Source organism: Archocentrus centrarchus, chromosome 4 (genome assembly GCF_007364275.1).
Source record: "Archocentrus centrarchus isolate MPI-CPG fArcCen1 chromosome 4, fArcCen1, whole genome shotgun sequence".
Taxonomy (NCBI): domain Eukaryota; kingdom Metazoa; phylum Chordata; class Actinopteri; order Cichliformes; family Cichlidae; genus Archocentrus; species Archocentrus centrarchus.
The window spans coordinates 25,680,935-25,707,990 of NC_044349.1; the positions used below are offsets into that span (position 1 = coordinate 25,680,935).

The 27,056-nt window shown below is 38.6% G+C and overlaps 2 protein-coding genes across 3 annotated transcripts in view; both read right to left on the minus strand.

Moving 5' to 3' along the window:
* gatad2ab (GATA zinc finger domain containing 2Ab) overlaps positions 1-12,474 on the minus strand; it is a 28,449-nt gene extending 15,975 nt beyond the window's left edge. The window contains exon 1 of one of the 2 annotated variants that reach the window (XM_030727633.1): positions 12,329-12,474. Coding sequence is in view for 1 of the 2 variants with exons in the window: in XM_030727632.1 (XP_030583492.1) it covers positions 12,020-12,021 (2 nt within the window). In the remaining variant the exon portion in view is untranslated. Of the gene's footprint in view, positions 1-12,019; positions 12,121-12,328 lie in introns of those variants that run through there. The other variant, XM_030727632.1, reaches the window with a different exon arrangement.
* A 2,767-nt stretch (positions 12,475-15,241) lies between these two features.
* LOC115779338 (MAU2 chromatid cohesion factor homolog) lies at positions 15,242-26,882 on the minus strand. The gene is made up of 18 exons (XM_030727947.1): positions 26,629-26,882; positions 26,229-26,312; positions 25,952-26,047; positions 25,590-25,684; positions 25,143-25,170; positions 24,797-24,952; positions 23,610-23,756; positions 21,931-22,021; positions 21,685-21,788; positions 21,141-21,218; positions 20,847-20,912; positions 20,251-20,334; positions 19,876-19,925; positions 19,699-19,776; positions 19,492-19,603; positions 18,675-18,765; positions 18,349-18,476; positions 15,242-16,520 (listed from the first exon to the last, which is right to left on the minus strand). The coding sequence occupies exons 1-18, from the start codon at positions 26,860-26,862 to the stop codon at positions 16,446-16,448; spliced, it is 1,797 nt and encodes a 598-aa protein (XP_030583807.1). The 5' UTR covers positions 26,863-26,882; the 3' UTR covers positions 15,242-16,445.
* Between the last annotated feature and the right edge of the window lie 174 nt (positions 26,883-27,056).

The window sequence follows — 27,056 nt, forward strand, 5'->3', positions numbered from 1 at the left end:
GGCTGGCCTCTCTGTTAGCCCTGCGACAGGCTGGGCTAAAACAGCCTACGAAAAGCAAGTAAGCAAAAGAAAAGGATGGATGGACAGATGGTAGAGTGTGAAAATAATGTACAGATATAAGGTAATTCACTTGAATTATAGACAACCAAGACAACAAAATTATATAAATGAATAAATGAATATTAAAAAAAAAATGACGCATATGACTCAGAAGAGCATCAAGCAAATACCAGGTGTCAAAAACAGGTAAGACCTGAGACACAAGGCCTCACTACCACCAAGGCCTGGAAACAGTCCACCTATGTCAGTGACACTCAAGAGGGTTGGAAAGAAAAAACAAAACAAAACCACAGTCTCCAAGCAGTCAAAACTTGAGCTAGTGCTACACTGTGACACTGCCCAAGATATAAGGAGCACATATTATAGATCTAAGAGCTTCAGTGATAACACATTATGGCAAGAAAAATCTTTCTGCTCAAATTTAAACAATCAAATTTCTAAGCCCCATTAGACTACTGGGATATCAGTGTTTGGAATGAGGAATTACTAATCCTGGCTAAATTAACCATTAGCACTCCTGCACATTTCCATGCTCCCAGAGCTCCATATATCACTTATGTAAAATCAAGAAACTAACAATACAGTCCTACAAACAGGTCTGACTTGTCCATCAGCAAATCCACTGGAAGATGCCTGGAGAAACCAGTACCTCAAGTCTCATTACCTGGGACTACATAGCCAAGAATGAGTTCTGCCTTTTAATGCCCACAATCGTTAATGAAAACGCAGAAAGTATGACAACCACTGTTTATATAGTGCATCTTATTTACTGCTCTCTGGGATTAGATATTAACACAGCATTCACGTAGGCATTTTCTACCTGGGATGTTGTATTTTGGGTCAGTCTATTCAATCAGCTACTTAACCGTAATTGTATCAATAATTTCCATCCACCATTTGCTCCTGTCATTTGAAGTGCAACTAGCAAGTGCTCTGGCAATGCTCGATTGAGCCGTTTGTTTACAACAGCTGCTAGCATCTTCTCCTCCTGTCTTCCTGGATGTACAAGAAGGTTATACACAATGGTGTGTTTCTACCTCAAGTGGCAAAACAAGCTTGTTTCGTCCACCTTTAGCAACATGTATTAAAAGTACTTCCAAGTAAAGCATCATCAAAAGTTACTGAAGTATCTCCCTTTTTATTAAATCATCATCGGAAGCTGACACAGGGCTCTCACTGTCAGACATACCTGGACTTGCCTCATTGTGGTGTGCGCTATATCACTGATATCAAAAGACGCTTTTATATCAGGTAAAAATGTATACCATATTATTGGACATTATGATATGGCACAGTCATAGCTGGGCTTATACTACATAAATTTTAAATTGTGCCATTAGGTTCATAAAAGATTTGTGAAAAACAAGCTGACGCAATAAGATTTTATTAAAAAAACAAAACAAAAAAAAAAAAACATTGCACTTTGTTAAGAAAGCACTATCCACATGTCATTGCCACAGACTGTATATAAAGGATGAAGCCATAAATTACTTTATTAAGTGCCATGTCAGCTTACTGGATTTAGCAGTATACCACCGGGTACTATTAGTGCACTTCAATAAAAATACTAGGAGATCCTCTTCATTGAAGAGGAAAAAACAAAACAAAGCCACAGACATTTTGGATAGTATAATGAAACCTCAAGTGCCAATTTAAAGAAGTTTTATGTTGGCTTTATTTTTCAGTCCAAAGGCTGCCAGTTAGTCGTAACATCCCTCTGTAGAACAAACACGTAGATGCAGCTCTCCCTTCTTCCATGCAAACCCACTACTGAGGAAAGAAACGGCCTAGCAGCAACGTGGCAACCAAAGACCATGGAAAGTTGATCAATTTCTGAGCCTTTTCAGCTCAACACACAAAATAACGGAAGTGGGAAGGTAATGAATTAAATTAATCTAGGAAATTAAATTAATTAAGGAAATGACGCTGTTTCTCAGGAGGTGTGCTTCAGGTTACAGTAAGTTATAAAACTTAAAAAAATAACTAACAATATCAGACCTAATAAAAATATCAGGCCAAGGTTAACAGAGTTATGACATGTCAGGGGTGCAGCCCTATCTGGTGGCAGATGGCTGTGTAACATTTAGGACAACCATTGGCACTGGGCATCAATTAAAATCTTAACAATTAGGCTAACTGACTAATACATCTGGTGCAGACTAATGACAGTGATGATTAGTTGCTCTCATCCCTACATGGTTAGACAGCAAGGAGTCTATTTCATACTTCAAACATTAAACCATAATAAAATGGTGTCAAATTATAATATTGTCCTGGTACATTTACTTTATTTTTTTAAGTGTATAAAATGGTTAACAGAGCATAACTAATCTAAAAATATACAATAAACCTCTTAATGTTTATAGCTCATGCATGTAAAAAAAAAAAAAAAGCATTTAGAAAATACATTTAATGAAGTTACAAAGTTTAGGACTCACGGCCTGACTAAATACAGTGGAAAGATTTTCCATGTGCACTAGCTGCTGGCGATCGGCTAACTACTCGTTTCACATGACACTGGCCCACTATTTCACAAGAAATGAATCCCCACCTGACTGGATGCCAGTGTAACCAACTACATAATGAAGATCCACCTCTTTAACATATGGGTAGTACCAACAGCAGAAACCAAAATGATGAGAAAATGAGGAAGAGGTTAGATGAGGACCAAATGGTGGTTAGTTATCTGTGTCTGTTTCTCTCAAGAGACCGTGGAGGAGGAGTGGATGCATGTCTCCCCAGATTAATAAGGCCTGAGGGCAAAGCAGATTTTAGACTAAAACAAAACACAAAAAACATAAAAAAATAACAAGTTAAGGGCTGTAAGCGAGACCAGACTCTACTGCACATAAACTGAACTTATTAAAAAAAAAAAAAACACACACACACACACACACACACACACACACAAATTAAAAGCTTTGTGCCAAAGTGTTTGCTTCTCAAATGCCACCAAAAGTGCTTGCACAAATCAACGTTTTCAATGCATTCACAATTCTCCGTAAGTGGCATATAGGCTAGCAATAAATCACCTATCTGGGCATGCAGTGCGATAGGATAAAATACAGTTGCGTAAAAGCAATGGAAATCTTGTGACCTGGACTGACACTTCACATTTTATTTTCAGTCAGAGCTCCCATTGTGTCCAGCAGTTCACAGAGACAGATCAATGGCAAAAGCTCATACCCTCAGGTAGCGTGCTAGCCTCTCATCTCCAGCACTGTAATGATCTCTCCCACTGGGAATGGACCCAGCCAGGCAACACATTAACAGACATTTTTAAAAAAAACTGGGGGTTTTCAGTTGTGTCCTTAGGGTTCAGTACAAGAGGAAACAACAATTATATTGTCCAATAAAAGCAATACAACTATAGATTATTACTGCGCAATAAAAGCAAAGCAGCAACTGCTTCATATGTAGCTAAGGGGCACTGGCCTTAATCACTTAAACAGCCAGTTACAATACTAGCAGATATAACCAAGTAATGATCTTATGGTGATCTTAAAAATCAGAGCAATTACTTACTACGTGCCACCACAAACAGGTATTTTTGTTTGTTTGTTTTGTTTCTTAAAATATTTTCAAAAATGGCACCTCCCTTTTCCTTTGGAACATCATCAGAAAACAACAACAAAAAAAGGCTACCTATGCTAATCTGTGCACCAGGCTAGGAATGGGGGCAGGGACCCAGCTGAGGTGGTGCCATGGTTGGGGGAGGGAGAAGGGTGCAGAGCACATGTGGTTAGCTGAGCCATAATCTCACTGTACCCAAGTGAAAAATACTCTTCCTTGTCTTCTCTCTCTCTCTCTCACTCTCACACACACACACACACACACACTTGCACACTCTCCGTCCTTCTCGCTACCCTTCCCTTCCTCACTCACGCACACTCCTCAGTTGTTCTGTTATAGACTCGGCGAGCCCATAAGTGCATGTATGCCCCTACTGGTTGTGTCCTGAACGCCAAGGGTTAAGCCCCTGCCATTTTAACGCCACTGACAGATCAGACCATTAGGGTGTTACCTAACAAAATGGAAGCCTTTAACCCTGAATCTGCCAGGCTGCCTCTGAGTGAGAGTGTGTGTGGCTGTGTGTGTGAGTGTAAGTGAGAACTGAAGCCACACAGAATCTATGCACGTGTGCACACGTCTCCACCTGGATTCTCCCTCAGCAACATGACGATGACAACAGCAGTAAGTCCAGGTAAAGGAAAGCAGACTTCTGTACATGATCATAAAAGAATGCAGATATATGAGAAAAAAATATGAGCATGGACACACTGGTACTTTTTCCATTTATCCTCATCAATACAGCTAAGAAATAAGAAGAGCACATATTCTCATTACCCACATCTCATCTGGATTTTGATAAGGATACACAGACAGAATGTGCCATACATACAAAAATAAATAAAACTTTCTGCATCAGAGCAACTGTTTCACACAATTAACAGAAATTAATGTACAGGGCATTAAATGACAGGAACATCTAAATCATAAAGCTCTAAAAAAAAAAAACACACTTTAACATCTCAGTTCATTCTTAAGCAGTCTTCCTAAACCTCTAATCACAAAATTACTGGATACGTTTTTAACCATAAATGTTTACTTGCTATAATAAAAAGGAATTGCTAAATGTTTTCAAAACTCCTAGACAGGGATAATCTCCAATTTCAGCCAAATTGCTTCCAAATGGTTACTCCATAATCCTGTAAAACCAGAAGCACATACCCACATACAGACCAGAGGGCCAGGACACACGCAGACTGCTATCAGATTACAGCTTTTAGAAATGAATGGTAGCAGGAAGTGCCCAGAGTATTGGGGGGGGGGGGGCTCAAAGGGTGCAAAAAAAAAAAAAAAAAGGCATCTATAAGCTGAGTGCAACATCTGCGAATAGCGTTTAACAACAGAACCAGGTAAATTACATCCATTTTTGAGTGGATATAGTTCTGAGTTAGGCAGGAAAATCATAAGGTTTCAGAAGACCTTGATTAGGTGGGGTTCAAACAACAAGAAACCACAGGAAATAAAACACTGTGAAATATAGCTGAGAAATCAAAATGTTAGTATGCACATTCAGGCAGCACTTCAGACATGAAAGAAAATGCATCTAAAGCAAAGACTTTGCACACACAGTGCAAAGAGCAAGTACACAATAAGCAGTTACAAATCTGGTAATAAGGATGACTAGAACAGCACTGGAAATGGTCATGGATGGAGGAAAACTATTGTTAATTACTCTTTGGCATTTTTATTCTTGTCATTTTCCACATTGTATTGATGGGTATGTTGGCTGATGTGCCATAACTTAGCCCTGTTGACAAGATGTTATAAATAAAGTCCAAAAGCAAAAATGCAGCATCCATGTCCCATTTCTTTTTCCTGATATTCCAGAGTAACTTGTTTGGTACACAGGAATCTGCAGCCCAACCATTACAAGCATTATATGCCTTTTGAAGAAAAGCCATCAGTAGCAATTAGATGCTGGATGTCTACACAATCCAAGTTTTCATAAAAAATTTAAATCATATTCACACATGAAGTCCTGAACCTGTTAGGAGAATCTGTCCATGACACTGTCTGAAGTCTCAAAGTAGCACACAGCAAGAAACGTGTCCATTTTAGACGCGTTCTCCCTACTGCAAATACTTTATTTGGTTTTAATGAGGGTGGCACAAGGACAAAGGGTGACCACAAGCCAGCTGTGAATTCAACCACACTATTTCCTGCACTTTTCTCACATCACCATGAACTGGTACAGTTGGACTTTGTACTAGACAGCTGACAAGTTAAAGACGGTTTAATGGCTGATCCAACTGCATGGGACGTTTGTGTTCTCCCATGCCCTTCTATTTGGTAATATCTAAACACATTCAGAGGTACAGAGCATATGCTTTCAAAATAGTCAGTAGAAGTATTTGTAGCTCTTTAATGATCAGTGGTCACCAACTGGTAGTCTTTTTTGCAAATATCTTTGGCCTACATCTACAGAAGGAACAGGGATTCAAATTCCTTTTCTGGCCCAGGTTAACCCTTTCTAAATTACAGCATCAACACTGGGTGTGGCCTTAAGCATGCCTGTTCCATTTTTTTTTTAAACCACACCCAACACCTTGTCATGCTTTAGAACCAGCAAACTGCTGTCAAAACCAAGTTGGCCCCAATATTTGGCCAGATTCTTAGCAGTGTCATCTTTCATTTGTCTCCCATGTCTTCCCTACCTTCTCTCTTTGTCTTGCCACTCATTAGCTTTCAGAGGTGCTAGGAGGAATCTAAGACTTAACAGTATGTTTCGGCACATATACCAGTAGTTTTCTCATGCTATCTGCTAGTATTAGGTAGGGATGCAGTAATATTTCTCCCCCAAAAAAACTGTATTGGCTGATACTAGCTTTGTGGAATGACACAGGACTATCTGTAAATATGATGACATTTACGGATGTTAGTGGCATGTGTTTATCTGTTGTGTCACATAAATTTTATGCTGGCTGTATGTTCAAAGATAGTTTGAACTAAAAGACTGAAGTGGGAATGACACTCCGCTTCCAGAATGATAACTTCATCTTTAGTGTACTGTGAAGTGGAAGAACACAATGTGTGGCCCACCTCACAGTACTCCGGCACAAAGATTAACATTTGAGAGCTATTTTTTTTTACAATTGTTTACCTGGTGTGACACTATAAAATTTGCCCCGGTTTTTCATACCGTTACTTTACAACTGCTATCCACAGATGTGACTTTCCAAACATGATCCATGTCTACTACTCTTCACTTTCTACTAGAGAAACCTAACACCACAAATCATGTTATTAACCCTAGTTTTGATTACTTTTATGCCAGGCAGACAGTGCACTAATAAAATTACATGTACACAGAACTCACACAATTCAACCATGTGGCAGGGAGTCAGCTAGGACCGTTGGTCCCCTCTTGGACTCATGCCTTGTTATGACGTGTATCCAAGTTGCCGGTCGGCCTGCTTGCTGCACTGCGAGTTCGAGAACTGTCATGTTCGCCCTGCCCCCACAATGGAAGCAGCTGTATGAGGCAGCCTGAAAAAAATGTGTATTCCATAAACTGTATTCCTTATACAGGAAGAGATACCCATTTTAGACAATACTGTTCATATTGGGAACCAAAGAGTAGCAATATTTACATTAACATTGTTAAAATGAATAGATATTTTATGTCAATATACCAAGTCCAGCTTAAAGCCTCAAGAATATGCTTGGCTGCAGATGTCAAAACAAATAGTACCTAACCCTAAATTAACTTAAGATGTTTAGTTGTGGAAGTGGCCAATCAGACAGCACATATGTGCTGCATGTAGGCGGTTGTTTAGGCAGCATCCAGTGTTTGGGAAACCCCCATTAAACGCATATTACCGTAAGTGTTGCATGAATTAAAATTGAGGAAATGTGGTTGTAGCATACAGCAACTCTAAAAAGGAGCAAAACTGGAGGCTCTCACTCAATACTAGATGGATATGCAGTACACTGTTATTTTTAGAGATGTCAAGTAGGGAAAGGAATACACTGAAACCCACAATACATGCCAAAATCTATTGTGGAAATTGACTACTGAAAAAGTTTCATTTTAGTTTGTTTCACTCATATCTCAATGTTCTTCTTTGTCCTGTAGTATTTTTGTGTACTGTATGACATTTAAAACACACAACTTTCAATTTAAGTAGTGCTCAAAGAATATGAAATATATGTCTTAACTGAATAACTTATTTTAACTCCCACAATTAAAAGTTCCTCTTCAGGTATGCAGGGCAGTTGTACTAGCTACACTTGTTAATTGCTAAATCACTGTCTCAACAAGTCAATAGGTGGCCACTGACTACAGGAATATCACATACAGTTTATTTAAAGTGGAACTAAAAAGTCAAAAGGGTTTCATTAAACAGTGCCAAACTTATCAATCAACACGCTGTACTTTAAACTGTTTGAAACGGAGTGATCTCATTGTAAGTGCATATGACTGATGAAGTCCAACAGGGTAAACAAGAAATCATTCAGTTCAAACAATGAAGGATTCCTCTGCAGAGGCCAAAGAATTCCCCAAGGCCTTTGGGTGGGAACCCCTGGCTGATACATTGATGACTGTTCTCTGGCATCTGATACAATTACCAGAAAGACAATTTCTTAGGAGAACATAAAAAAAAAATAAAAAAAACATTCAGACTATTAAGAAGAAGAAGGAAAAAAAAAAAAAAAAGTTACTTTACTTAGCTGAAACATCACTCCAAAATATCACCCAGTGTAACCCTAAGAATCATATCACATACACACCTTCAGCAAAACAAAGCAAAATTTAGTATACAGTAATAAGCTTATTGTAGCAAAAAGATATTAATGAACTGTCAAGAAATTGAAAGAAAACAAGATTCCAAAGTGAACTACTCCTACACAACAGAATGTCAATTTTCGCTTTCAATTAACATCTCTCACTATTTTACTCATTTGTGATGAGATCACTGTGAGATTAAAACAAATAAAACAACAGTCCCTGGCCTTTCATTCACACTGACACCAGACAGGAAACTGATTCTACTAAGCCATCATAGTTTCATCAGCATTTCCTGTTAGCCGTCTCAAAATGTCTGGCCTCAACCTGACTGGCAGCTATGTCACAGTGTTTTCCACACTAGGTGACTAAGAAACTATCAGCAAACCTCTCCAAGTATAGATTACACCAATTATATTTTTAATCTGTATTCATCAACTTATATTAATATATTTTCATGAAAATAATCCCCTCATGTCTTGAAATGTCTCAGATGCAAGGCCACACCGATGCTTCATTTACTATGTAGAGATTGAGAACATGCAAACTAGTACCTTCGTCTAACCTCAGCTGCACTCTCAAGTTCTCTTGCAAGTTGAAGGGAGAAACAGCGCTGGTCCACACTGTCAACACTGCATGTGTTTACTTGACCAAGAGAGCAAAAAAAAATAATGCTTAATTTATAAAACAGGAAGCACAAGAAGAGAATGCCATTCAGTCAAGTCAGGAGAAAGAAAAAGTCACATAACATGAAAAAAATTCACAATGAACGGAGTGCTTTGGACAGAGGCTAAGGCTAAGTGCTAGTCAATTAGATAAACCAAAATTTAAGTATTTATACAGATTAACATGTGTTACTCCAAACGTGTTACATGTTGATTAACAGGTGTTAAGCTAATTTTTATTACACTATAAATTGCACTCACATGTATGAGTTTCAGGCTTTAATTCTCTCACCTCTCATTCACTTTGAATGGTGAATGAATCACTTTGAAAGTCATCCACTGTCACACCAAACTATAGATCCAGATTGTTTTGCTTTTGTTGCATTGATTTGAAGATTTGAGGCCATTTTAACTTTTAAAGCACCAGCCAATCAAACTCCATTTATTCAAAAACTCCAGCTGGTGAAATCACACGATGAAAATTTCCCAAGAGAGCAAGGTGGTTGCTTATGCAACATGTGGTGCTATGTAAAAATGTAAGGCAAGTATTCAAGAAATGTATACAAGTGAATTTTCCCTTACAATAACAAACTCATCAATTCAACTAACATTTTCTTTACTTCATCTTTCTCTCCTCCACACTACTGTGCTTTGCTATGTATGCATGCATTACGGTGGAACAAACATGGAGCAGAGTAGAAGGGAAACATGGAAATGTGGAAACAGAGAGCACAGGAGAAAAGCAAAATGCAGTAGAGACCAGCACTGAGATTAAATGGAAAAAAATTCCACACACACACACAACAAAAACAAACAGGTAAGTATGCATTGCTAATGTAAGCTAAATCTTTTGCTAAGTGCACTGCCAAGTAGGGTTGTCACCAGAATTGATAGCTGTGGTACATTTTTTTCCAAAATACTATTATAAATGCTTATACTAATATATTATAACTATATCTCACAGTAAAGGTACTATGTACTAGGATATTCCGCAACCATCCTTACATTTCTTTTATTTTTATATATTATATATAAATATAAAAACACACAGTTAGAAACTTCAAGTCTTTGACACCTCAGCTGGATATGGATGATAGCAAGAGTTAAGCAATACAATCCTGCAAAGATATATAGGGCTACATATTGCTTATAGCCATTAGAACAAGTAACAGAAAGACTAAGGATTGGGACTAAGAATAGCTTTCATCTTTTAATTTCTACTTACTCTCTATGTTCATGATCGAAATGGCTGGGATACCTTTTAATGTCTTTGTAATGACCATAAATTCACTATAAAATTTAACACAATGGCAAAAAGAAATCAAGGCTTTCCATTTAGAGCCATTAAAATGGTCATAACAATGGACTGAATGTAAAAACCTGTATTATGATGCTTCACTTTCATGCTAACAATTCAGCTCAAAGTCATAACTAATACACAACTGGAAAACAAAAAAAAATCAATCAAAAAAAAAAAAAACAGTAAGATTAAATTCCAAACATAATGACCAGCAAACTCCAAGGGTAACCCTAACCACAATAAACTTAACAATGACAAAGATGAGCAAGGCACCCTTGAGATTTGAGAATGGCAAAAGCAAAAATATATTACTGGTTGGTGGAAAATAGATGTGTATTTTTAAATGTTTCAATCCCGATGTGGCAGAATATGAGAGGATCTCGAGTCATGCCTGTCTAGTTACATCACTCTCAGGAGGGTTTTTCTTAAGAGGCACCACTCCTCAGGCAAATCCAAGGCCCATCATAAAATGCAAAGAGACACGTGTCGCCCCCCATCACTAGCCAAGGGTGCCAACTGTCTGCTTGCTATAAACAGGAGGGTACATGCACAGCAGAGGTGGGGATAAATGCCCACTTCTCTTCAGCTTGGGAGACACACCTCAAGGCCAGGTGAAAACAAAACTAACTTACCGACTCAAATAACATGACCCATGATTCACAGATTTCTGTAGATAAGGCGCCTACACAAAGCAGCTTCCAACACTAAGATCAAGCAGTGTAACTGCAAGCCTTGATAGTTTAGAAACGTCTCACAATTATTCTCAAACGATTAAAACAACAGGAACGCCTGACTTCAACGGGAAATGCACGGTACAGCAGCTACAGAGGGTGCCCTTAACTTGACTGTAAGACGTTTCATTTCACACATGAAGTGGTCTGATTTTTATCTGAGTTACACAAACATTCCTATTCTGGTATTCCAAGAACAAAAGTAGGCGTTTAAGTTGACCATGGTCTGGCGTGGGTGATAGATACCAAGCTGTCGTGGACACACCAACCCGACGGAGGCATTACCGTCCACCATTACGCCTCCATAAAAAGGCTTTTCACGGTTGAGCTAATCTGACAAAGTTCTGAGATCAATGGCTCATAAAGCCATAACCATACCCATCCACGATCAAAAAGGCACAGCAGGCTTAATATTATCCGGTCACAATACTGGTTATGATGTTCATAAACTTTAGTGACTCAACTTTGCTTAAAAGAAAAGCTGCCCAATTTCAACTAACCCATCAAACAACAACAAGCTATCGCATGCTAACGTTAACTTGGCTTGCCAACAACAACCTGTCCATCTGTCCGGCTACAAAACCAGTGGCTAACTATCACGAGCTAACAGCCCATTGTGATTATCAGCAGTTAGGGGGATTAGAGGAAAGGAGCTGAACCTTGCAGCCTATGGTCCTTTGAATATTATGACAAAAATGTTATTTTTTTTTATAGCACGATTGTCTGTACAAATAGCGATACACGACAGACAATGAAACCGACCCCGTCTCAAGTGAGCAGCTAGTGTTACAAGGCTAGCTAGGCAGCTAAGTTAGCCTGCTAACACAATCTCCCCGGCCACTAGTCTGAAGGCAGACAGTCGCTAAATTTATTCACAAACAATCGAGCGCTAATTACACACAGAAAATGACAGTTTTACCTCAGAGTTCTGCTGTTTCAAAACAGGTGAATAAACAGAGTGACTTACATTATTTACTAATATTACTGCATCCATGTACAAGTTTTGCTGTGAAGTTTTGGTTAATATTTCTGTACTTTTGAGGCTGGTTCGTGGGTGCACTCGGTAGATGTGTGTGTGTGTGTGTGTGTGTGTAGCTGTGCGACACACATACTGTTACCTCGCACGTTAGCTGAGATCAAGCTACGCTAGCTAGCTTAACTTAGGTTAGCCAAGCTAACAGCGATAGAGAAACTTCCGTCGTCGTCATATTTTAATTGAAATTTTAAAATCCTAAATTACGTTACATGATAATTAAATAACGCTGCGTGAACTTACGGAGTCTAGGAGGATCTTGACTGACTTCCCCCGCAATTTTAAGTTGTCTGTTGTGTGTTTAGCTGGCTTCGTTGTAAAAAAAAAAATCCCGGGGATCCCCTCTCCTCTATCCGCTGCCACTCCAGTTGCCAGATAATGTAATGAGCCACCACACAGGCGGCGTCATGCTGCGTTCATACACACCTCGGAAATGCTGAGAGCTCAGATAGAAAGGGAATGATGCGTTTGAACACACTCGTAATGCAGAAGAGGTGAAAGTAAAATCAATTACAACACAACTACTGAATGAGAACTTTAAACAGTTACACCTACATTAAATGTCTACTTATAATAATAATAATAATAATAATAATAATAATAATAATAATAATAATAATAATAATAATAAAAAGAAAAATAATTCTATTTTGATGCTTTGGCAATAATGTTTTTAGAAACACGGGAAATAAGTACTTTTTAATTCATATTTGGGAAACAAAGGGAAAGTTTCACTATTCCAGCAACATTTCCTAAGGTCATATTGTTCAATAACAAAACTTTTAGAGGTCATATGAAAGTCTAAAAAAGTATATTATTTTTGTTTAATAATTAGAAATCCCAAAGAGAGCATTCACTAAAGTTTTTCTGAATATTCTTCACAGAATAAATAATTCAGAGAATATTTAAGGTTTCAAAGCCTTTTGGTTCTCTAAAGTTATTTTCTGTTTCGCAAAGATACTTTTAGGAAACAGTTTCTACAGTGTTACTTAAAAGTTCCAAACACCATGACTGTCACAAAGGTTCATATCTGCAGGGATTTAGATGCTTCTAGTTGCCATACAGAATATTGACAAAGACAAGAAATCATGTGATCTCAGGTTTTTACTTTTTAATACTAATCAAGTAGTTAGTTGCTACTACATTTTGCAGTATTGCTTTACTAAAAAATGTTTTTTGTTTTTTTTTTACAATTCTGTGTATCATTGTAGTAATTTATATGACATACAACTGCCTGGTATGTCATATAAATTCGGGGTGGCTGTAGCTCAGTAGGTAGAGCAGGTCACCTACTGATCGGAAGGTCAGGGGTTCGATTCCTGGCTACTCCAGGCTACATGCCAATGTATCCTTGGGCAAGATACTTAACCCCAAGTTGCTCTCCGACCGTTTATATGTTATATATAATTAAAAAAAAAAGCACTTAGCTTAGTTAACATGGAAGTGCTTGTATGCATGGGTAAATGTAAAAAAAAAAAAACGTGTTGTATAAGTGCTTTGAGTGCTCTGACTGAGTAGAAAAGCGCTATATAAGAACTAGTCCATTTACGATTTACCTGGTCTTCACATGTACATGTATATATATATATATATATATGGAAAATATTACAGTAACAAGTTTCATAAAAATAGATGGTGCCATCAGTTTTTAATGCTGAATCTGAACAGATATAGGTGTTTCACTATAGTAACTAGCTCTTGCCGCCTCCCTTTGAGCCTCTGCTCATTTCTGAGGTCCTCAGGGTCAGCTAGCTGCTGAAATACAAAGATAGAAACACATCATGTGACAAAGATTACCTGGGTTATTTCTACAGTTTTGGTGCTGTTGTGTGAATTTATAAGGCTATCCTCACTAACTGAAAACATGCATTTGTTGTAGGCCTGTTCAGACTGACCTGATAATAATCGCCTCTGACAGTTCACCTTCCACAGATGTTTTAGAGATTCAATCCAGTGAAATAATGGTGCTTTCCATGTGTTGCTTCTGAAGGAATGGTCAAAGTTTACCCATATTTCAGCTGCTCTACAGGGGCTGCTAAATGCAGCAAAGGAGGCATAGGAACCTTCTTTTGCTGCCACTTTGTCATTTCACACTTTTCTGCACAAACAGGTGCAGGACGGGATGTAGGTACAAAGGTCCTTTCAACTAGGATAGCTACATAGTTGATCCTAGTTAACGCCAAGGCTTTGTCATGCTTTGAACTTGTGCATTCAAAATCCCAAAGGATACTTAAGTGAGTAAGACTATACTTAGCTTACTGCTCCACACAGGACTCATAGCTTGTTAAGGGCACTTCTGAGAGGTGCAAATGAGTGAGATTGTAGGAGCCATATTCAGACACCCCCCACCCCCATATTTCTAAACTAACACAGAAATATAGTTTTAAAAAAAGTTTTGAAGAGTTAATTTAGGCACAGGTACTAAAAACTAAATTTAGATTTTAGCTGTGAAATTACATGTAGACACTGGTGAAAACTTTAGCACCACCTAAGGGTTAGTAATAAAAAAAATAAATTAAAAAAATCAAGCTTAATGCCAGTTCTTGCTACTAGAACAAACTATAAGTAAGGTGAATATCACAAAGTAATGTTCTGGGAAACCTTGGGTTCTGGCATTTATGTGGATGTTACTTTGGCACTTTTCACCAAGCCAAACGTTATTGTAGACGAAGCAACCCCACAGTAACCCTGCCACACTGCAAAAAGTACTCAGGAATTGCTTAAAGACAAAAATAGCCCAAGGTGTTGACTGAATAGTCGACTGAGAATCCAACTGATTAACCCAAACCAAGGAGGACCCAAAGCATCCACTGCCTACATCCAAACACAGGACACCCCCAGAGATCCACTGAATTTTGTGGGAAAATCGTGGGACTAATAAAGGGATTTCTTATCTTATCCCAATGTGTCAAAACTGTCAGAGACAAGGGGATCTACACAAAATCAAGGAAGTGGTTTTGATGTTGCAGTTGATTGGGTGTAATGAGGCATAAGCCCTAGGTTTGCTTCCTACTATCTGAAGACACATACGGTATGCAGACAGTCCATTAACATTCAACATGATTAATCCCAGAACACCTAAGCCTTGTAGCAGCATAATTCCTAATATGATGCTGCTACATGCCATGCCTACAAAGTGAGAGATAAAACAGCAAATTACAAAATTTCTATAATATTTTTATTGGAAAATTACTGAAAACAACGTAAGAATTAAAAACATAGGAACTGGATAGAACATAGCTAGTACTCAAGCTTAAACTGTGTCTTTACAGAGGGCTTTAAATACCAAGCATCAAGATACCTACACAGGATAGCTAAAATAATACATATCACACTTTACTAAATTGACTTTATAAAATGTCACTGTACAATAAAGGTTCAACAAGTGGCAAATCTATACAAACATACTGTAAAGAAACCCCTTAGTGGAACTATCAAGACAAATTAAAATAGAACAAAATAAAATAAATTCTTTTTTGATATCTGAAGATTATTGAAGGCTCCAAAAGTTAAAACGTGATTTGTAAAAAGTAATACATCTACAGAATTTATATATTATGCAACTTCCAAAAATACATCACTTAATGTGTGTTTTTAAACTGCATGTGGCAAACCTCACGGCCACCAAATCACATAAATTCTACAAGTATTTAAACACTGTTCGTTAACAGACCGAGCATCTTCTGCACAGTGGATTCTGCAGTGTCCTACAACAATGTACACTGTTAATTTGTAGAAGGAGACTTTTTCAAATTATTATCCTGTGAAAATAAATTAAAAGGTCTCTATTTTTTCCTACTGTGGATTTTGTGCAAAAAAATTATCTACCAAGAGTTTATTGTTAGCAGGTCAAAAACTATTATACAGGGAGTCTGTATCAGTAACTTCCATGCATGAAAAAAAACAAAACAAAAAACAGTATCCATACAAAAAAAAGGCGAGATGTAAAATATTTACCAACAGTTACAAAAATAGCAACATGAATAAATTAATTTCTTCTACATTTCTTTACTGCCCCACATCTTACCCCTTGTTTTTCCAACAAATGGAAAAGAATCCTGGCAAATGTTGTGAAGGGCAAAGAAGCCCTTTACCGTGTGTCCTTCACTCCTTTAATCAACAGTCCAACCCCAGCGAGCGTGAAATACATGTACAACAGCAGTTGTAATTGTTCTATAATATTAAAAAAATATAATAGTCAATCAGGGAGGAATCTCCAGAAGCTGATAAAGTGAAGGCCCAAACTGTCACCTGTTAAAATCCTTTTAAGCTACAGTGGTCTGGATAGCAGGTTGGCAGGGAACAATTTGCTGCTTGTGGTAATTTAGCATCAACAGTCACGTGTGAGACAGGAGGTTCCTTATAACAGGCTTGCAAGGCTGGTGGTTGGACCATTTTGAGCTTGGATCTGGACAGGAGGGGGGCCATCAGTCCACTGAAAAAGAGACAGAGGTAAACTGTTACCGCAGCCCTACAAAACATGCACAAGAATGAATACACCAAAGTGTCGAGCCTTGAAAAGACCTTTATGAATCATACTCAAGGTCATTGTTTACACTTGTGTATAAAATGTTTCCACCTGAGTTAAGACCATCTGGAAGACTGCACCTACAGTTACAATTATCCAAGGAAAAACTGGCACGTGCAACCAAAATGACAATTTCTTATGAGATGGTTGGCACTGTTGCCTCGCAGCAAGACGGTCCTGGGTTCCAATCCACCATCTGGCCAGGGCCTTTCTGCACGGGTTCTCTCTGGTTGTACTCCAGCTTCCTCCCACAGTCCAAAGACATGCGGGGTTAGTTTAATTGGTGATTCTAAATTGGCTGTAGGTGTAAATGTGAAAGGTTGTCTGTCACTCTGTGTTAGCCCTGTGACAGACAGGCAAACTGTCCAGGGTGTACCTGCCTCTCACCCTATGGCAGCTGGGATAGGCTCCAGCCCCCCTGCGACCCTGAACTGGATAAGCGGAAGAAAATGAATGGATGGATGGAGTACTGAACAATTTATTGATCTTGAAAGTCACCCAAGACGTTTGATGAGCAAAATAATGTGATAATGTATAAGTGGGAATATTTTTTAGTATATAAAATAGCACAATAACAACAATTACACTGTTTCAAGAACCCCCCCCCCACTTTTTGGTTTGTATCTAGATCTCTAAATGGTATCTACTGTGTTTACTCAAAGACCCTATAAACACACAGTTTTCATGACTGAAAAACAACAAATAACCAGCAAATAACCTGCAGTTTTTAGATTATAAAAAAGTGCGAACTTTAAGCAGAGCCGTGGTCAGCGATCAGTGAGAGATTCAGCTCAAGGAAAACACAAACTGTCAGTACAAGTTCCTATTTAACAGTTGATAACTTCCAAATTAGTTGGCATCATGATTTAAATAATGAGAACCAATGCTAATGCTAACTAGCATTAGCATACTCTTTCAGAAAAATCTGCACTTCATAAAACGTTACAGGCAGCTCTGGTCTCCAAACACTGCTCGTTGCCTTGTTTGTAGTATTCCCTACACAAAAACCTTTATTAAAGTGTGTCAGGTAACTGTCTCTCTCTCTCTCTCCGAACACTGTAAAGACAAATTTATTTCAGCCATATGATCAATAACCGCTTATCTGTATCTGTAATAACTATCAATACTCTGCTGGTAAACAAGTCAATTTTTGTAATATTCTAATATGTCAGCACTACCACTTGACCAGTTCATTGGTTTTCCCCTCACACCACAAATCATTTTCTCACTGGTGGACATTACTTTACGTGATCTTCGTCTGGCCCTGGTCTATTCGAAGCCTAACAAGCTAATAACTGTAAGTCTGCGATCTGTCATTTCAGCACTGATTTACATTTTCAACATCTGCAGAGACAAAACTACTGTTCACACGCCATATTTCTGATTGCAGACATTGATGTAGCTGCACTCCCTCATATTATGTCACAGCCAAGTTCTGTGTGTGTGTGTGTGTGTGTGTGTGTGTGTGTACACGCGCGCAGGTGCCCAGATTTATGCTTACAACCAAGAATTGAAGGAGTCACCATTTGGATATTTGTGTGTGGGTGGAAGTGTGTGTTTGTGCCCCCCCTCATCTGCACTTAGAGCAGCCGTTTGCAGCCTGCATTTGAGTGACAGGGGACCAAAATTTAATTTTTTTCTGTGCAAAGAACAAACCAATAAATATACTGGTAAAAAGAGTGATAACACAAAGTAGTGGCATTTAACTTGAAGGACACTAAGCTGTTTCACATACACTGATGAGGTTATGCTCAGGAAGGCTGCAGGCAGCGATGTGGTCCTGCAGCAGCTGCTGGGAAAAGTTCTGGTGCATCTGGGCGGCTTCGTGGGCATCCATTGTGTTCCCAAGAGCCTTGTTCAAGTCTGCAAGCACAGAATGGTCAAACCCTTTAAACACAGCTTGCAAACTTATATTTTAAAGAAACTGTGATCAAATCTAAAGTATTTTGCCAAATAGTCAACACAAATTAGACTGTCAAAGCTTACTTTCATTCAAATGTTGCAGATCTAAAATAACTTAAATGATGTTTTACTCAGAAATTGGAAAAGGTCATTCTCTACCTTTCAACAGTGCTGAAGACCAGAGCTGAACTGACATGTCTGGAATCTTGCTGGCCAGCTGCATGGCTGGTACAACCATGTTGTTGCTTTCCTAAAGACAAGAGAGAAACTCAGAAAATGGCTACAGGCCTTCAAACAAAGCCAGTTCTCATTTGAAGAAAATAAATGAAGTTTTAAAATTGTCCATTCAGGGGTGCAAGAGTAATTAGCACGCTTCAATCAACTCAGTGAGTCACTACATTTTGCTCACAAACTACACAGAAGCCAAATGTTAAAACGGTTGTAGCTACAGTCATCAGTGGAGCAGGAGCCAGCTTTTAACCATGTTTAGCAGAGATGCGCACAAATTACTGAATCATTTATTCCACACTGTAAAATATTAATGTGCATATCGCAATCTTTTCTGTTAGTCTTTTTGCTTTGCCTGAGCCTCAACTAACAAGCAGAACTATATGCTTTTCTCTACTGACCAACGAATGCCTCAGTACCCACAAACCAGTCTTAAGGGCTGTCATGGGTCCATGCAAATTTGGTTAAGTTCACTGATTATGATTATCACTGTACATTCTGTTCCTTTGATAGGCAATAGCTATAACGAGTTTAACAAATTCAGCTCTAGCTGCACCATTAAACATCAAAAGGGTGAGTGAGATTAGAGGACAACCTATTTTCTTAATTTGTTCCAATTTAAAAATATGAGACACAATGTTCTGTTCTGGTCATTATGTTCTTCTACTCCTGGTGCAGTTGTTTCAAGTAAAAATCAAGTTAAAACTAGTATGAGGATCAGCCCCATTTGCCAAGTATTCAGTCTTACTCTGTGGTTGCCCAAGACATAGAAAATGTGGCCCAGCAGAACAAGGGAGCATGCCGTCAGCCTGTTCAGATCCTCAGCATTAGACATCTTCAAGGTTTCTCTTAAGAACCGTCTTCAACACACACAAAAAAAATAACAATTATACAACAGCACAGGGTGTGTGTTTTTGGGTGCGTTTGCGTGAAAAGAATTAAAAATGTGCCATACTTGGCCTCGTTGTACCGTCCCTGAAAGAAGGACAGGAGTCCCCTGATGTAGAATGCTGCAGCACGGAGGCAGTGGGAGCTGAATGAAAAGCAAAGTTAAAGATTGAATATTTTAGAATCTAAATAAAATGTTACACTTTGATGTATTGTCTTGTGTTACATAAAAACAGGCTCTTACCTTACTGGGAAGTTATGGTCTGGGTTTATTCGCTCAAGGAGGCTGTACAGCTGGAGAAGCAGATTTTTTGAAAAAGTGAAATTAAGCAGTATATATTGAATAATGGATCTTTTTGTGTTTCCTTTATTTCAATGCCATAATCTTTATTATTAAGATGACTTTAATCTCCTGGATGTTATAACTATGCCAAGTGAACATTTTTCATTTGCAAATTTAACTCATCGGTGCTCTCTGGTGGACAGAGAATGCAATGGCAACACTGTGCATATTTACCAGCCAGAGACTGAAATGAATTCAACAACCAATTACAACAACATAAATGCCAATTCCCTACTGATGAAATTAAAAGAGGTAACTCGTTATTACTAAACTGACCTCTTGGTGCCGGTTGCCTTCCCTTATGTAGACGCTGGCCAAGTTGGTTACAATGTATGTCCAGAGTTCCTGGTGTGTTGTGAGCTGGAACACAGGAAGTCATTTAAACATATTTGAGATGAGAAACGAACCTGCTGCAGCACACAGCGTAGATGGGTTTGAAATGGAGGGACTTTTTTCATAGTTCTTATAACCTTTGAAGGAAAAAGAGGTACGTTAACAATAACGTTAACGAACAAAAACTGGGTGCTTTCAACCACACGTCGCCTTTCCAGCTCTATAATTATAACCAAACCCATGACACACAACAAGCACACAGCTATGATCAGGGCCTCCATCTAGTTGTTGTTATTGTAGCTGTTGCTATGCCAACCACCCACTGGATAATAAGTCATGTTAGCATTTCTATTGGTGGCGCACAAGGAAAAAAAAAAAAAAAAAAACCCTGAAAGCTATGTAGTTCTCGGGGGAGCTGCCCTGTGGGAGGGCACCTGTTGGAACTGTTTGGTCCAAATGCTTCTTACAGAAGAAGAGAAAGGAGATATGAGAAGAGGGTGCAAAAAAATAAAAAATAAAAATAACAATCACATACTCACCCGCAAGGCTGTAGTAAACTGTGCTTCAGCATTATCCATACAGTTTACTGAGATACAGTACAGACCCTGGGATATGAGAAGGACAGAACGGATCTTTTAGATGCCAAATTTTCAACAGGAATATAAATTAAGTAGTTTTATAACTTAGTATAACTTATTTTACAGTTTCTTAAATGTGAAACCATGTTCTGCAACTGTGGTGTTTGCCATATATGGTATTGGTAACACTGATTTCATTCATAAAGGACATGCAGTTTGGACAACTTAAAGAGGGCTTTGGCTGAAAATACTCACCAATAGCGTGTGAAGCTGAGCAGCATGGTTGGTAAATAACCTGGGGGACTGTTGGCACAGCTGACACACCTGTGAAATCTAGATAGACAGAACAGAGACTTCATTTTTCACAAGATCATTCAGATAAGCAAGTTCTTTTTTTTTTGGTTTTTAACCCAATATACAACAAAAATGAGCTTCCAAAGGCACTGGACATGACTATATCCTTTTTTAATGCAGCACACATTAAAGTGGATCGCTTTCATTTTTTTTGGTGTAATGCTCAAATTAAACATGGCCAAAATTTCACATAATGATATCATTATCTGCACATGATTTTAATCAGAAGAAAAGTAGCCTAAAGTGAGGACTCGCTTCATACAGACAACGCACAGAGGGACTGCACCAAGGTCCAGTAAAAGATAAATAAAGATTCTTTTGAACTGTGAACTCTGTAAAGATACCCTAGCAGAGTCCAAGGATAAAATATGGAGAAGGAAGCATAATAACATGTTTTAAAAACAGCAGAACTCATGAAATGGCCATTGAAAAAGAAACAATATACCTCTTGTAATGCAGTGGCCTTGTGGCCTGTGACAAGTCGGCACATGATGATGTGTTCCAGTAGAATGACTTGAAAAGTAGAAAGGATGGGGCTGCAGTCCAACACTGGAGCATCAAAGAGAAAGGATCAAATGTACAAAAGTGTGTATGTGGTGCAGAGTGTAAAACTCTGTGTGTGTGTGTGTTTTTTTTAAACACTGTGAAAAGCATAAAATCATTTTAACCAAGATTTAACATTTTAACTCACTTTTTAGCTTCTCCAGCTGCATGAGAGCTTTGTCTGTGTACTTCTGGGCTTTTTCCAGATAGCCTGCTTGCATGGAGTGCATGACTGTCACCTGTAATATGAAATGAAAATATATACAGTGAACATTACAGACAAATCCCTAGCAAAGTGCTACTATGGAAAAAGCTCCCAAGGGTAAATACACAGCATATGACACTCTCAGTGAGAAGCAAGGTGTATAACAAGAAGCACTTTGAGAGCATGTTGTTATACTAAAGTATATTTGATTCGCTGTCTCTTGACAACACTTTAAAGGTACAGCATATTTTGGGGTCAACTTGAAAGAAATGCAGATGTGAAATGTAAAAGTGAGATCAGGTCAAATGTGACATATCTGGATGCAAACTATAATATGATATTTAGACTCCCCATGTACCAGTATCATTTCCTAAATGTTGCTGATGCAAGCAAAGGCAGTAGAATTTCAAGAATAGTTTTAAAGTTAAAAACATTTTATCAAAGTTTGACCTTATTTGACCTTGAATAGGTCAGAGGTCCAAAGTAATGTGATATTTAGAATCCCCATATATCATTCCTATATGCCCATATGTTGGCAATACAAACAATGGCTATGAGAAAAATTGTTTTCATAAATAGTTCTATATAGTATCATCATTACGTTCACGAAGGAAAGGTCAGAGGTCAAATGTGACATGATATTTTGAATCTTTATACAGTACTTTCTCTATGCTGATAATACACACCACACTCCTAAGAATCACAGTTTCTAGGTTTTAAAGCTTATGGTAATTTTTGACCAATAAATCATTATGTTTACCTCGAAGATCTCGGATGATGTAAGCCAAATTTTTATGAATTGTTAATATGACCGCACTCTACACCCCTACCAAGTTTTATCAGAATTCATTCAAAAGCTTTCGAGCTTTCGTGTTTATGGACAGGAAGAATGACACACATGCAAATCAAAAAAAAAAAAAAAAAAAAAAATGGTGGCAGTTATGACACACACACACACACACACACACGCAATCAAAAACATAACTTCCTTGGCAGAGGTGAATAACTTTTTATAACACTGCAGTCCCAAAAGCTTTCCAGCTATAAATGCTGTCACTTATCTAAAGTTTAAAAAGTGGCCGCCTTCATTCAAGACAAGACTGCAAACTAAACGATAAACAAGTGAAGAGCCTTTTGCGTTAAGCTGGAAAATTTGGCGCAGACTTCTGCCTAACATTCTGTTAATGTTTGGGTTTCAGAATGCATCTCGGGCCATCTGATCACAAGCAGACAGAGCAACATTTATTTTCATGTGTCTCTAGTTGCTCACTTTTGTAGATTTCATCACCTCATATGTCATTTCCACTCAAGTGTAAAAGGTGCCCTGCAAAGTTCTGACACCTGGCTGTCACTAGTCGAGGACTAGATTTATTGAACCCAGTCCAGTCCACTTTGGCAAGTGGTTTAATAAATGAAGCAAAATGTAAATGTGGTCATTTACACTCATATAAAGCCATTTGTGATGTGATTCCCTAAGGTACAATCGCATCACAAATGTACTTACAGTTTACACTTAAAGCCGAGTGTAAACAGGTTTGTGAAATGCAGGATGACCAATTTCGACTACGAGCGAAAGACAACTTTCAGTGAATTTCAAGTGATAGAAAGAAAAGTGCCATTACCAAATATACGAGGACGCACATGTGCTCCTTTGGCAGCCAGTGGAACAAGTCAGCTGGGTTGCTCGGCAGAATCTCATCATCGTGGAGGGTGGAGATGGTCTGGATACACTGCTGCAGCTGCTTCAGACACGGCTTTACGCTCTTCACCTGGAAACATTCAGCAAAGCCATCTTACCTCCTCGCAGCTTTTAACACACAGACATACGTATGTCACTAAAATCAGTATTTGAATGCACAATCATTAAAGCCATGGCTTACAAATAACCCTCAGTAGAAAGGTCTGGCGAGATTCTGTAATGCTAAAGGCAAATCAATTGTTTCAGCCAGCTCAGTTGTTGTACTGACCCATGCACACAGTTGAGGTTCACAATAGATCTGACTGTGCAGTGAGCAGGGATATTGAGGTCTCAATTTTGTTACCGTGTGCATTACATTAATTTGCATGACACTTATTCCAGTGTTCTGAACCAGAGACGTTGATCATGTCAGCACGCAGGCCTGGGCATTTAGCAAAGCTGTAATGCTTTAACAAAGTTTTAAACCTTACAAAGTAGTTACCTCACCCACTGATAGGTGGAGGGAGGTTATGTTTCCGGTTGCATTGGTCTGTCTGTCTGTTAACAGAATAACTTGGAAAATTATGAATGGATTTTGATGAAAATGTCTGGCGTTGTTGGAGGTGGTACAAGGAATAATTGATTATATTTTGGTGGTGATCTGGATCACGGTCTGGAGCCGGGATTTTGTAAAAGCACTCTTTACCATTGTGAGACAGGCACAATATTCACACATTTGCATCTAAACCTTATGAGTAGAACTCAGAATCCTGTAAAAAGAATTAAGATGCAACATGAGCATAAGTCCTGTCATATAGCAAAGTTTGTTCGTGATCAAAGGAGGACTCCGGAGCTAATGATCCAGGATGCTGAAGATTATTTATGATTGATTATGACAACATTGGGTAGTATCTATTGTAGCGTAGTATGAGCACACAGAATATTTGTGGTGGGCGACGTATGCGCTCTACAAAGTTCCCTTCTAGTTCTGATTAGATATAACAAATGACTCTGTACATACAGTTTTCATGTCCAAATGATCACTTAAAGTTGTGGCTCCCTCCGTAAAATAACCGCTGAGTGGCCAGCTTTGCTTCTAGAAGACCTTTGCTAAACAAAATTTCCTCCTACCTGTCCAGCATCCAGGTAGTGTGTGACCTGTAGCACTAGGAAGAAGACCCTCAGAGACTCCTTCTGGATTGGGTTTCCCTGCCAGTTTTCCACTATAGTTCCACACAGTGTGAGAAGAGGATGCACCTCCCCAAGCTTCCTCTCCATTAGCAGCAGCTAGAAGATTGGAGAACATTACCAAGATCAAAACTGTACAAAAATGCTTTTTGACGATTTTAACTCACATTGTAATGCCATTACCATTGCATATAGAATAGTTAAACTATCACTGCGTGCACTGTTAAATGTAGTCTGTATTACAATGCTATAACTGCACAAAGAAAGTGAAGTATAACAAATGACTCACCATTCCTTTACTAAGGAGAAACAATGCCCTAAAAAGCAAGAACAAGTCAGATAAGTTTTTTCCCCCCTCATCAACATGACAATGTTGATACCATGTTAAACAGTATGGAGAACTTGTGAAATGCATCTTTCACAAGAGGGTGAAAAAAAAAAAAGTAGTTTTAAAAGGGCAGCCAATCAGAATTTTGTTTCCTTACTTCACTAACATGCGATTTGTCTTGACACAATGTCTATGTCTAATTTAATGTAGTTTAAAACACAGGTTAAACATATGAATGATGTGTGCTGTATTTCACAAAGTTTCCTTGGCAGTCTAGGACTGTGTCAGCAATATTGTCAAGAGTTTCATTGTCCACTTCCTCATTACTTTCTGAGAAACCCAAGGTGCCTCCAGTTACCCACTCAAACCCTTAAATGCGATTAACAGAGGACAGGACCATCTATTTACCTGGTATATTCTGAGCCCACCACTCGGGCGTACTCAGCTCCAACCCCCAAAAGGTCGCATGCTGACACCAAGTCTTTCTCCAGTGTATGAAGTTGCTAAAAAGAGACAATAAAAAGTGAATAAATCAAAATAAATAAATAAAAACACAGTTATCTACCAGGACCCTTTTTCATTTTAGACACAAACACTAGACTGCAGTAAAATCTAACCAATACAGTTCAACTGTGCAAAAACAGCTCTCAGACCGGCTGTATTATGTATTATGAAGAGAATACCATTATACCTTAGTATGAAAATATATATAGGATGAATGAAACGATGCCCTAGAGGGTAACATTTATACTTATTGCACTAACACATACCGCCAGCTGGAACAACAATCTGCAGTGCCAGTATGGTGTTTGTTGTGAAATCTGGATGGCTTTGCGCAGCAGGGGTTTTGCAGAGTCCACCAAATTCTGAAAATTGATTTGGAGGATCAATAGTTAACATGCAATAACAGATACCATCATGTACATCTATTTAAAAAAAATTCACAAATTCAAACTTCTCGGGGTAAGCTGGAACGAACACGCAGAACTTCATTTAGCTAAACAAGCATACATTACAGTGACGTTACTTGTAATAAGAATGACTTACCTGTTGGCAAAAGAGTTCTGACAAAATGCTGGCAGCTTCAAATTTAACATCTTCAAACTGAGGAACCTGTTGGGATATATACCACTGCAAAACAAAAGACAGAAAATGTTGGCGTCGTCAAATTTGCTGTCGTTTGTAACAATATTGAGCGCTGACAGTAGCTTTTTAGGCTAATAGCGGCGAAAGAGCGAAAGTCGCAGACACAGGACGACTATCTAACAAACAGCTGATCAAATCATACACGAACTCATGTTACTTCTTCATCCCTTTATGAATTAAACCTTCCTGAATGAACAGCGACTTAAAGACTTCCGCCGTTCACTGTTTTCGGTCCCTGCGGCCTACACCCGTCCCCTTCTCCGCAGCATCCCCGCTCTTTCCCAGATCAAACGTCCCTCACCGCTTTCTCCAAGTGGCTACGGGCCAGCTCGCTGTTCTTGGTGTGGTGGTAGAGAACCGAGCCCAGCTGAAGATGTGTCCGAGCCTCGATCCTCTGCGGAGGCTTAAATTGAAACACGGCCTGTAGACAGTGCACACAGAGTCGTATTTTGGGCGGACTGGAGGTTCGGAAATGCTCCGCAAAGCCTAAAAGGGCGAGGTACCAACGCTCCGGGGCCTCTACGTTTGACGCCATTTTCCCAGACAACAACAAGTTTTTCAGCGCTACGGCCAGACTGGCGGGTTGCCAGGTTCGACCATGTAGAAAGATGATCCATTCCTATCTGCTTTTACTCTTTTTAGCAGACGTTTAATCATGTTTGACCAAATTACGAGTGTAAAATATTAGTTTATTAGAACTGAAATTCTTTAACAAAATGCATTTTACTA

What these genes read in the sequence shown, in the direction of transcription:
- LOC115779338 (XM_030727947.1), bottom strand. Translation starts at nt 26,862, where the DNA reads ATGGCGTCAAACGTAGAGGCCCCGGAGCGTTGGTACCTCGCCCTTTTA. An exon ending in GTGGGCTCAGAATATACCAG is followed by an intron (nt 25,171 to 25,589) that starts GTAAATAGATGG and finishes CTTGCTTTTTAG; the next exon opens with GGCATTGTTTCTCCTTAGTA. An exon ending in AAGGCAACCGGCACCAAGAG is followed by an intron (nt 19,926 to 20,250) that starts GTCAGTTTAGTA and finishes CTGCTTCTCCAG; the next exon opens with CTGTACAGCCTCCTTGAGCG.